This window comes from Henckelia pumila, chromosome 3 (assembly GCF_033568475.1).
Source record: "Henckelia pumila isolate YLH828 chromosome 3, ASM3356847v2, whole genome shotgun sequence".
Taxonomy (NCBI): Eukaryota; Viridiplantae; Streptophyta; class Magnoliopsida; order Lamiales; family Gesneriaceae; genus Henckelia; species Henckelia pumila.
This window is the reverse complement of record NC_133122.1, coordinates 195,426,746-195,439,163: the sequence shown is the minus strand read 5'-3', so window position 1 is coordinate 195,439,163 and position 12,418 is coordinate 195,426,746. Positions and strand designations below refer to the sequence as shown.

Genomic DNA, 12,418 nt, shown 5'->3' with positions numbered 1-12,418 from the left:
AACCAATATTGAGCAAGTACTCAGTAAGTCTCCCATACCATGCACGTGGTGCTTGCTTCAATCCATACAATGCCTTTTTCAACTTATATACATAGTCAAGATGATTTGGATCCTCAAAACCCTTAGGTTGTTTCACATAGACTTCTTCATTTAGGATCCCATTTAAAAAGGCACTTTTTACATCCATTTGAAAAAGTTTCATTCCCATGTAACATGAAACAGCAAGCAAAAGTCGGACAGACTCAATGCGGGCTACAGGAGCAAAGGTTTCATCAAAATCCACCCCTTCAACCTGTGTATACCCTTGAGCTACCAAACTAACTTTATTTCTAATGATGTTTTTCGACTCATCAGTTTTATTTTTGAAAATCCATTTAGTTCCTATGACATTTCCATGAGCAGGACACGGTACCAGGTACCAAACATCATTCCTCACAAATTGTTCTAACTCTTCGTGCATAGCATTGACCCAAAATTCATCTTTTAATTCTTCTTCAACCTTTTTGGGTTCAATGTTTGACACGAAACAGGAAAAACGTACCTGAGAATACGTAGAACTCATGCATAACAAACCTGCCATCTTTCGATAATCCACTTTCTCTTTCCTTTGAGTTTGCAAGTCTCCATGCATATCTCCAATAACATGTGAGGTTGGGTAATTCTTCTGAATTCTGCTTGAAACATTCTTTCCAGTTTCATTTACCTCATTGTTTTCATCAATATTCTCATCAGTAGTCTTTTCAACTATTGATTCTGGATTTTCTGTAGGAGGTGTTGTCGGAGGTGTTGGCAACACTCCTTTGACAACATCTATATTTCCAAAATTATCCAGCAGATCATCAACATCATCCTCAGTTGTTTTCTTATTTAGATCTACAGAATCATCAAAAACAACATTAATTGACTCAAAAATAGTCATTGTTCTCAAGTTATACATCCTATAAGCTCGGCTATTTGATGAATATCCTAAGAACATGCACTTATCACTTTTTGCATCAAATTTAGCAAGATGATCTCTATCATTCAAAACGTGACATACACATCCAAAAACATGAAAATATTTAAGGTTTGGCCTCTTTCCCATAAGAATTTCATAGGAGGTCATAGTAGTACCATTCCTCAAATAGACTCTATTTGAAATATGACATGCAGTATTCAATGCTTCAGCCCAAAAACGTTTTGAAATATTTTTAGAACTTAGCATCACTCTTGCCATTTCTTGCAAAGTCCTATTTTTTCTTTCGGCAATCCCATTTTGTTGTGGAGTTTTAGGGGCAGAAAATTCATGAGAAATACCTTTCTTATCACACAAGCTAGCAAAAGAAGAGTTTTCGAACTCCTTACCATGATAAGTACGAATTCTGATTACCTTCAGATTGTATAGGTTCGAAATCTTAGTGAGCAGCTTCTTGAATGTATCATATGTGTCCGATTTTTCTCTCAGAAAGTTTACCCAAGTATATCGTGAAAAATCATCCACACAAACAAAAGAGTATTTCTTACCACCGAAACTTTCAACATCCATTGGACTCATCAAGTCCATATATAAAAGTACAAGGCAGCGTGTTGTCACAGATGTTGGCAACACCTCGTGTGACACCCTAGTCTGCTTCCCTTTCTGACATGCTTCACACACAAATGGAATACCAGATTTTAAGTTAGGCATACCTCTCACAGCATCTAACTTACTCAAGTTCTTTAATGTCTTGAAATTTGCATGACCCAATTTTTGATGCCATAAATCAAACTCATTAACTTTGGTGTGTCTACAAGCCATCTTTTCTCCGAGTTGATAGCAGTTGTCAGATGACCTAGTACCTGTCATGACACAGAGATTTGATTCATCAAAAACTTTGCATAATTTCTTATCAAATTGCACATGCAAATTATCATCACAAAGTTGGCTTATACTTATTAGATTCGCGGTTAATCCTTCAACATGAAGCACATTGCAAAGCTTGGGTAGACCAGCAACATTCAGAGTCCCTTTTCCGACAATGTTTCCCTTTGAACCTTTTTCATAGGTTACTTTTCCACTTTTCTGTTCAACATAATCAGAGAGAAACTTCTTGGAACCTGTCATGTGACGAGAGCTACGGCTATCAAAGTACCATGCACCTGAAACATTAGTTCTCAAAGCAGTATAAATCATATGACATTGAATATCAGCTTTTGGTACCCAAATCTTTCTTACATAAAATCTGTTTCTAGGGATGTTGTGGGGAGGTGTTGGCAACACCTTAGGCAACACCTTAGATGCAGATCTATACCTGTAGTCTTCCTGCAGCTTAAAACAGTATGGTTTAATGTGACCAGGTCTATGACAGTAGTGACAAATGTACTTACGTTTCCTTCTAGACTTTGAAGGGGCAGTAGGCTGTGGCTTTGATTTTGGAGGATCAACTGGTAAGGCCTTTTTGCTTGAGCTTTCTGTACTGCTACTTTCCTTGACAAACACAGGCCCTTTCAAACTTTCTCCAATCTCAAATATGCTGTTTTCAAAACCTAAACCAGCTGTACCATCTCTTCTCATCATGAGTAGAGAATCAAGCTTGGAGGTGCTTGAGTTGAACTTAGCCAATGTGGCTTTTGCCTTTCCGAGTTCTTCCTTCATTTGGCTTAACTCGATGTCTTTCTTACTCAGCATGACTTCCAGCCTTGACACATCAGCCTTTAAATCAAAATTTTCCTTTGAAAGGATAGTATTCACTTTATTCCTTTCGATCCAATCAGTATGTAATTCTTCAAACATCATCCGAGCTTCTTCTATGGACATTGTCTCTTCACGTGTATCATTATCACACATATTATCAGTAATGGAGGAATTCAAACAAACTGACCTTTGGAAGATGTTGCGGCCAGATGTGGCAACACCTGCGGCAACACCTAAAGGATTTACTTGAAATTTCTTCTTGCTATCCAATAAGACAGATAAGGCAGTGTGACTCTCTTCATCTTCATGTTCTTCTTCTTCTGACTCCTCATCACTTAAAGACGTGTTCATCCTTTTTCTAAGCGTGTTGGCACACTCGTTTGCATAGTGTCCAAATCCTTGACATGCATGACATTGAACAGTGTCCAACTTCTTTGGAACAACCTTCTTTTTTCCTTCCGACGTAATTCGAGGCTTAGGAGTATCAGTAGGCTTCCTTGGTGACTGCTCTGGTCCAGTAATCATTAGGGGCTTGTTGGAGAACATTGGAGCCTTGAGTTTTTTATCCGTCTTTCTTGACTCTTTCATCCTCTTCAAATAATCATTGAATTTTCTAGTCATGAGAGAGATCGAATCATCTTCTAAATCAGATTGATGAACTTCTTGATGGAATTGAATATATTCCTCATATGAAGGCTTTGAAGCTTGAAGAGCTATTGACTTTCCTTTATCCTTCTCTTTCTTTATTGTTCATCTCAAAAAATTGAAGAATGCTTATCAGTTCAGTCATCTTCATCTTTGAAGTGTCTTTTACTTTTTCAAGCGTCCAAATCTTCCCATTGAATCTTTTAGGCAAGGAACGAAGAACCTTGTTCACCATGGCTTCACTAGCAATAGGTCCTCCAAGAGCATGCGCCTCTGTAGCTATCTCCCTAAGTTTTTTAGCATAATCAGCAATAGTCTCATTTTCATCCATCCTGATATTTTCAAATCTTGTGTTTAACAGTCTCAATATTGTTCTTCTCACGCTATCAGTTCCTTCACAATGTTCTTGAAGAGCATCCCATGCATCCTTAGCAATAGTGCAGTCAGATATGATCTCATACATCCTCATATCTACAGTTGCAAAAATTGCATTGAGTGCTTTAGCATTGTAGCTTGAACTTTGTGTTTCCTCGGTAGTCCAAGTTTCTTCTTTCTTGATGATATAGTCTCCATCTTCATCGTGCGTCGTTGGAGGAGTCCAACTAGTCAGAATACTTTTCCAAGCATGAACATCCATAGCCTTAATAGTATATCGCATCCTATTCTTCCATAGTGCATAATTCGTGCCATCAAGAACTGTAGGTTTCAAGAACGAGTTCGCAACGGACGATGAGTCCATCTTTTCCTTGTAATAAAATAAGCAAACCAAGATCAGTTCTTAGTGTATCAATAAGATGGCTCTGATACCACTTGAAAGGAAATAATGGTTGCACATAAACAGTTTGAGGTGTTGTCACAAGGTGTTGACAACACCTACTATAACACCTTGAGTAATTTGCAGCGGAAAATAATTTTAAGCGTGTATAAAAAATAAGCAACCAAATAAATAGACTCAAATAAATTAAGCAAGAATATAAAATACTCTTGCAGCGCCTCAGGGCAAAACTTCACTAGAAAATTTTTCAAAGAGTTTTACAACCCTAAAACTAGTGATTATTGTAAAAATTCAATTTCTCAAAACAATTGAGAAATAAAGAGTAAAAGTTCTCCTAAAAATTCTATGTGGAATAGAATAAAGAAAACAAAATAAAGAGAAGAAAATCTTTGTTGTCAAAACTCGTGTTCATCACACTTTTCGATTATTGATCTTCAAGTGTTCTTCAATGTTTTAAGGCAACACACGACCGATACAAGTTTTTCCAAAGATCTTCAGAATTCTCTCGTGTACTTCAAGTTCTTTTGGTAAATCTCACGGTCTCTCTCTGTGTATCTCGCTTTTCCTTGTGCACGCATATCTTCAATAAAAAGACCAAGAATCCTTCTTTAGAATGTTTCCTTGTAGGCGTAGGACTCTAGATCTTGATCAAGATAAATCTACACAATAAGAAATTAAATCAATAGATATACGATAATATCATAATCTGATAAACTTAATCATATTTCAAATCAAGTTAATCAAAGAAATAAATAACTTAATGTCCAAGAAAGGCAAAAGATAATAAATAAAATCTTTTTCAAAATAGGATGATTTTAAGGAATAAAATATTCCTTTCAACTTCAAATACTTGTCCTCGAAAAATTTTCTGACATTTAATATACCAAAGTTATAAATTGGAATAAGGGGATCCAAGTTATTTATATTTTATATACTTCAATAAACTGGTGTTTGGATTAGGGGTGGATATTTGGTATAGCATATTAAAAATATCGATATAAATTTTATGTTCGGTATCGATACTTAAGTTTTGAAATTTTGATATAAAAAAAATTCATAATGATATTGTGTAGATATCGAAAAAAATTCCATTATCAAAAAAATGTATCTATATCAAAAAAATTTGAATACAATATTACAAAAATTTAATATTTTGGATTCGATATATCAATCTTAGTCCGGATGAAGTGATTTGGAGTCGACAACGTACACATAATTCCATTAGAATAAAGGATTGATGTTTATTAAATAACACAATTGACCTTAGACAACTTCGTTTGGTCCGAGATTCTCGTAGCTATGCGAATATTCCCTTTTAAGTGTAAAAGGTCAATTTAACTATTGAGACTTGTTTATTTATTTATTTCTTAAAAACAGTCACATGTATAAAAATGTTAAGAAAATTATCACTTTGGACACAAATGTCTTAGTTTCCCAACTAGCCAATTCACACTAAATTCCATACCATATACATATATATATAATCTATACCAAAACAAATCACAGATTTATAAAAAAAAAAAAAACGAACAAGGTCTCAGATTTAAGACGAGATCTCGGGTCTAAAAATGTAATAATATAATTCCTTATTAGTACTCGAAAAATGAATTTATGTCTTTTTGTGTATAATAATCAGCTGTAAATGTAATAGTGGTTCGGAAAAGTCAAGGTGGGGAGGAGAAAAATCCAAAGTACACTCCATCAGATTGACGTAGATTCTCTCTTTTTTATTTTCTGAAGATCATAAAATGACGAAGAACCTCGCGACAGGCGGCGGCGGAGGAGAGAACTCCGGCGAGTCTGATGATTGGTCGAGAGCCCGCTATGGAGGGAGCGAGATTGAAGAGGAGTTTTCAATCGATATCAGCAGCAACAGGCTGCAGATGAGTAATCTGGACACCATTAAAGAAGAAATGGAAGGAAGCTTGTTTTCCTTCGATTTTCATGGCGGCAGCGGCGGCGGCGGCGGCGGCGGGGATTGTGTGTACGTGGCGGTGTGGAAACAGAACGAAGAAGCCAGCATGGATGCGTTGATTTGGGCTATGAAGAACACTGTGTTTTCCTCTTCTACTGTTGTTTTCCTCATTCATGTCTTTCCCGAGACCAAGTTCATTCCTTCTCCATGTAAGAATCCTAAGAACACTGAAAAGATTTATATATATCAATAAATTTTTATTTAAACAATCTTGATTTTTGTTGGTAGTGGGGAAGCTTGCAGTGAGTCAAGTGAACCCGGAACAGAAGGAGAATTACATGGCCCAAGAAAGAGGCAAAAGAAGCGAATTCCTTCAAAAGTTTCTTAATATCCGTCCAACTTCGAATTTTCAGGTACGACACATCTGCGAATTTGATTTAGATATTGTTTGCGACCTTTAAAAATAATAAATGATCACTTTTTTTTAAAAGTCGCAAACAATATCTAAATCAAATTCGAAATAATAAATGATCACTTGTTTTTTAAAGTTGCAAACACTATCTTAATTTGGACAAGGATTTAGCTATACGATGGTCGTCGAATTTTGTGAATGATCTGTTTTACGTACATGACAAGTTTCTTGAATTGTAGATTAAAATGGACACCATACTTATCGAAAGTGACATGGAGGCAAAAGCAATATTGGATCTTATTCACATTCTTTACATAAAAAAGCTTGTGCTAGGCGCCAACAAATCCAATGTAAGGTACAAAATGGGATTCATGATTCATTCAAACCACTCATTTGCATGTTAAATTTGTTCTTTGGCTACCATTTTTTTTTTTTCCCCTAAAATCTTGTGGGAATTTTTAGGAAGATCAAGTCGGGGAGGGGTAATGGAGTGATTGATCAAATACTGCACAATGCACCAGAGTTTTGCGATGTAAAGATCGTATGTGAAGGGAAGGAAATGGCTGAGTTGATGATGGTGGAGATGTCTCCTTCATCTTCATCTCCGTCCCCACATTCGATCCATGCGAGTCCGAAACTCGCGCAAGATCGAATTAGGAAAACGGAAAATGATTTGTTTGGTTGTGGGTGCTTTAAGGGTCGAGAATAGATCATCTCTCGACTCAACTGCATGCCAGTTGAAGATCAGGTGTTGCATTTACTTTCTTTTTTTTTTTTTGAATTTTTTACGCCAATGTTCGCTTCCTTTTGCGCCTTGATCTGTACATGTAGCATTTACATATTGTTTTCTGTGAAATACATGTATTTTTTTATGTACAATATAATCTCTAAATTTAGTTGCTTGTATGTTGCATGAATGTATTGATCTTTTATTTTTTTTAAAAAAAATCTATAATGTTTTTCTTAGTCATATTACAGAACGATTTCACTCCATAAAGATTTCAACTTTGATTTCAAATTCTTTCTAACAATGTAAATTCTCTTGTTTTTCATATTCTCGTACTCTATCATTACAACACATCACTTTTTTTCAAAAAAAAAAAAAAACAATTATTATACGATAGGTCTCTTATTAAATGGATTCACATATACATAAAGATCGACTCGATTCATATAATAAAATGTAATATTAAGAATCGATTCATATAATAAAATGTTATATTTTTTTTTAAATCTGATCAAATATCTATTTCATAAAATTGACCTGTAAGACTCTCATAGAGTTCTTGTGGTATTTAAAAACCCGAGACTAAAACTAAATAATTCACATGAAATTTTTTCAGCACCAAAACACAATTATTTCACGGAATAAAATTTTAACGAGTCACTGCAATCTGATGTATCATACTAATAATAATGTTGCACCTCACAATATTAATAAATTACTTCTCAAGAAAACTAAGTGCAAAAAACAGAGGACAGATTACCAGAGTTTTCGCATTGATATTTTCCGGTGAGCAAAACAAAAAGAGAAACCAAAGTGGAATCACACTACCAATTGTCTGGCTCACTTGTTTAAATGTCACCAACATAAAAACATACAGAGACTACAAATAAAATTTGCTCCTACCAAGTCTTCAATTCAACAACTTGCTCAAGAAATCAGGGAAACATTTATACATAAAGAGTGGCCACATGTACTCCACCCCACCCACCCCATGCTTCGCAAGCTACAAATGCCACACGATTTTTCGACATTGAGACCATTTCGAAGATCACCTTGCAGTCACAATGTGGAATAGAAGGCCTGAAATGAGCAACAACACTCCATGGATGAGACTATTTTATGGTCTCCGTTGTGCAATCTTACCGCAGCACAACCGGATATGCACTTTCCATCATAATCGAAAACAATGGCACCCCATGTTTTAACTTCCAGCAATACAGATGTGAACTAGAAGAAATCAAATTCAAGATACTTGTCACTTTTCTGATTCTTATCAGCAGCAGAATGATCTGCCTTTTCGGTGGTTGATGCTCCTGGAAGACGCAGTCTGTCAAAGTCAATAGGCTTTGGTATATCAGGAGGGGTGGCACAACGTATCAAAGCCCAGTTAACTCCTTCAAAGAAAGGGTGCTGCTTTATCTCTGTTGCTCCTCGCTTATACGCCAACCGATGCTGAGGCTCTTTCACGAGTAACCCTCGAATCAGATCCCTAGCAGCAAAACTGACAACAGGAGATTCTGGGAATCGAAGAGGCTGTCCGACGACATTGAACAATGTTGCTCGATTACCTGATCCTTTAAATGGGGTTTTACCAAACAAAAGCTCATAAATAAAGATCCCAAACGTCCACCAATCCACGGCGCTACCATGGCCCTCACCTTTGATGATTTCTGGTGCAAGATACTCATGAGTTCCGACAAATGACATTGATCGAGCATTGGTTGGTTCAGCAATCAGCTCGGGTAATGGACTAACTTGGTTCCCGATTTCATTTTTGGGTTTTCTATCTTTCTTGGATTTGCTTGAAAAGAGTCGAGGACCAAAGCATGTTGTTGGGACGACACATGATGGCTGCATGCAGGATGGTTCGATGCATGCTGGTTGGGCACAGTACACAGGATTTTTCCGCTGGGGATCTGAGTCAGAGGATGAAGTCTTAACCAAAGTAGGGCTAACAGCACATCGAAGTGAGAGATCGAAATCTGAGAGCATTATATGTCCATCGTCCCTGACAAGGACATTTTCGGGCTTAAGATCACGATAGACAATCCCAAGCATGTGTAGATACTCTAGTGAGAGTAAGATTTCTGCGACATAAAATCTGCCAGAAAGAGGATGATGAAAAAAATAAATTGTTAGGCGCACTCAATTTTATAAAAATAACCTCAATCAACATCTAAGGCTTGAGTTCTGCCCTAGTTTTAAAAAAAAACTTGTGAAACTAAACAATCCAGAAAAAGATAACTTGTATCACAGAACACAATTGTTTTCATAAACACCACACAGGACATCACTATACACTGCTAAAGATGCTTATAAGTCGCAGCACTAGAATGTTTGATACTAGCTGCAGTGCACAAAAAAAGAGCTTCAATCAAAATCAAACGTAAGATAATCAATAAGATAGCATTTTTCTAAAGGTGGTGAGGCGGAAAGAGTGGCAGAGGGGGCCAAACTAAAACTCCAAAATTTGGAGGAACAAAACCCCACTCCAGAAAATTTAACACGGAGGGGTCACCCTGTTTGCTTTTCTCTGACTCGACTATTGTCCCTCCCCCACAATCTATATAGCTGATATAAATTGCATAGAGGTTTAACTCGAAAAGTATTCCGAATTTGACCAATTCAGTACTCAGATACCCAACTTTTAACAAAGACATAGGGAAGTTGGGAATAACAACAGATTAAGAAGAGCAATGTGGAGACGCTCCTCATGCAAGAAGGTGATATCAATGTATGAGGCCCCATGCAAAACACTTGTATATGGTAGACATTCCATAAATAAATAAAGAATACTCAAAGCATTTGATGTTTTGCACTTAATTTTAAATATGGTCCATTGTTGTCTTACTTTACTGCTTGCTCGGTGAAATATTTTCCAGGCTGCCTCTGTCTAAGAGTGTGCAGGTCTCCTCCAGGGCAGAACTCCATAACCAAACAAGAAAATTTATCAGTCTCGAAATGGTTATATAAAGTCGGAAGGAAGGGATGGTCCAGGCACTGTAATATCTCTCTTTCCGTCTGAGCTCGAAGAAGTTTCTTACGACTAGCTAGAGACGTTTTATCCATAACTTTCATGGCAAAGTAACTTTTGGTCCCACTCAGTTCGGCCAAGTAAACACTTCCAATATCTCCACAACCTAATCTTTTCAGGAGCCGGAAATGGCTCAAGCCTAACACACCGTCTCTGGCACGTACTGCTTGGATGGCTTCCCATTGTAAATCATTCGCTTTGTGTGGCTTACTGATACTACTACTAAAGCTGCTACATGTGCTCTCATCGCTAACATCACTACCCGTGCTTCCTCGGCAAATGCTACTCTTTCCACTCTCAACCATATCAGCCTGATCACTTATTTTGCCAGTTCCACTGGTTTTTTTCCCACACACTGAACTGTTCTTTAAACTTCCCTGTTCGGATTTCTTCTCTTGATCAACAGAAGTTTCAAGCGAGCTTTGTGTCTCATTAGCCTCAAGATCCACAGTTGTTGACACTTGCTCCGATTCAACAGAAGAGATGTTCGGGTCAGAGTTAACATATGACAAATGCAAAGATCCATTGGAATTGATCGGCAATGTTTTTGATTTCTCAGTTTGTATTGGGGAGCCCTTAATTACGACACCTGAATCTGCTGATTGTTCGGGATTAACAGGCTTGGAGTTGCTTGATTTATTTGATTCACTTGCATGGTGGACAGCAATAATTTTTCGTTGGAGTTCCGTGGGAGCTCTAGCATCATGTTTTGAGGCCATATCACAATCACAATTTTTCTATAACAAATATTTTCCACTGTTGCATCAATAGGTATAATCCCCTTGATTAAACACTTTGTCTACACCAACTCCAGAAAACCACAAGCCTGTCAAAGATTGATTCAATAGTTTAATAAACTTCATAAAACAGCTTTATTCATGCTTTCTAACATAGACAGATATGTGCATTCGATTCAAGCACTAGCAGAAGAATGAGGAGGAATAAAGATTTCCCAAGGCAAAAGAACAACAAATTCTAGATCTTGCTGAAAAAAAGAATAAATGCACAATCAAAAGTTATAGATCAGATTACTCACGTTCACCGAGTTGCAACAATTTATCAAATTTAAAACATATCGGAAAACAAAAAATCCTTAGAGCCAAATTCCAACATCAAGGACTACATCCTCGCATCCATACTTCTCAGACAAACTAAAAAGCTCCAAAACAGAGCAGCACACAAATACATAAAATAAGAGAAAACTGGAAAAATAACAATAATAAAAGCTTGAAAAAAAAACAGAGAGTGAAGGCGCAAGCAAACAATACTAGTCAATCACACAACTCCATGGTCAATAAAGATACTCTCTTTTTTCTCCCAGGAAAGAGGCTTTTGCATATTTTTAAATCAAGCCCACTTCCAGAAAACCTGAAAAGATGGAACTTATAAAAATGAAATTCACATAGGGAATCAAGGACCACCACAAAAAGTAAAGAGGCACTGAATCAAGGTCAGCTCCAGATAAATGCAGCATGCAATCAATAACAACAATTAACAGTAGCAATTCCCAAATAAATCAGATCCCGATCGCAGAATCGGATATTGAAAAGAAAATTCCATCTCAGATCCAGAATCACAGAACGATTTTCATATACACACAGATTCATGGAGAAAAAGGACCAAAACCAATAAAGTATAGAACTTTAAGGAGAAGGAAAAAGAAAAGCACCTAAATTTGCAATGATCGGAAGCTGAAGGCTCTAAAGCTTTGGCAGTGAAAAGGGATGTTGTAGAAAGAAAAGAAACTGCCCCATTGCACTGTATCAAATTGTTGGTTCCTGTACCTGTGACAACTAACAAGTGGAGGAGAGAGAGTAAAAAAAGGGGAAATTACATTAATTTATATTTAATATGATGATTCAGAATAATAAATTATTTTTTTCAAAAAACAAATGAAAAATAAATTATTTATTTGGCTCTCCAATCTTTTAGAAATTCAATCCCATTTGACTAATAATACGCAATTTGATGCAATTTGATGCTTGGATTTGTTATTTGTCTGACTGAACAATTTTCACTAGGTTTTGCTTTCCGTCCTACTCATTTAGGCTACTTTATTTTTTTATCCATCTCATATATACAGCTTTTCATATTTAATATTATAGTTTTTACTCTTCTACCAATTTAATTATATTAAATTAATATTATTAACTATTTGTACGTTTATTTTATTCTATTAAAATCTTCACTAAATAAATGTAAAATGAGAAATTGTTTTTTAAAATTTATTTTCACAAACACTTTCTTAATCTGTTTG

The 12,418-nt window shown here is 36.3% G+C and overlaps 2 protein-coding genes across 6 annotated transcripts; one reads left to right on the top strand and one right to left on the bottom strand.

Moving 5' to 3' along the window:
- The first annotated feature begins 5,736 nt into the window (after nt 1-5,736).
- On the top strand, nt 5,737-7,219 carry LOC140893210 (uncharacterized). 2 transcript variants are annotated; one of them, XM_073302272.1, is made up of 4 exons: nt 5,737-6,197; nt 6,277-6,401; nt 6,640-6,755; nt 6,863-7,219. In XM_073302272.1, exons 1-4 carry the CDS (start codon nt 5,822-5,824, stop codon nt 7,107-7,109), a joined length of 864 nt encoding a protein of 287 aa, XP_073158373.1. In that variant the 5' UTR covers nt 5,737-5,821; the 3' UTR covers nt 7,110-7,219. The 2 variants fall into 2 exon arrangements, with proteins under 2 accessions (XP_073158373.1, XP_073158375.1); XM_073302274.1 differs by having other exon boundaries at nt 6,640-6,750; nt 6,863-6,980.
- A 581-nt stretch (nt 7,220-7,800) lies between these two features.
- On the bottom strand, nt 7,801-11,962 carry LOC140886751 (serine/threonine-protein kinase D6PK-like). 4 transcript variants are annotated; one of them, XM_073293544.1, is made up of 4 exons: nt 11,831-11,962; nt 10,864-10,987; nt 9,979-10,827; nt 7,801-9,228 (listed from the first exon to the last, which is right to left on the bottom strand). In XM_073293544.1, the coding sequence occupies exons 2-4, from the start codon at nt 10,878-10,880 to the stop codon at nt 8,355-8,357; spliced, it is 1,740 nt and encodes a 579-aa protein (XP_073149645.1). In that variant the 5' UTR covers nt 10,881-10,987; nt 11,831-11,962; the 3' UTR covers nt 7,801-8,354. The 4 variants fall into 4 exon arrangements, with proteins under 4 accessions (XP_073149645.1, XP_073149642.1, XP_073149641.1 ...); XM_073293541.1 differs by adding an exon at nt 11,430-11,529 and having other exon boundaries at nt 9,979-10,987; nt 11,831-11,956; XM_073293540.1 differs by having other exon boundaries at nt 9,979-10,987.
- Nucleotides 11,963-12,418: the final 456 nt, after the last annotated feature.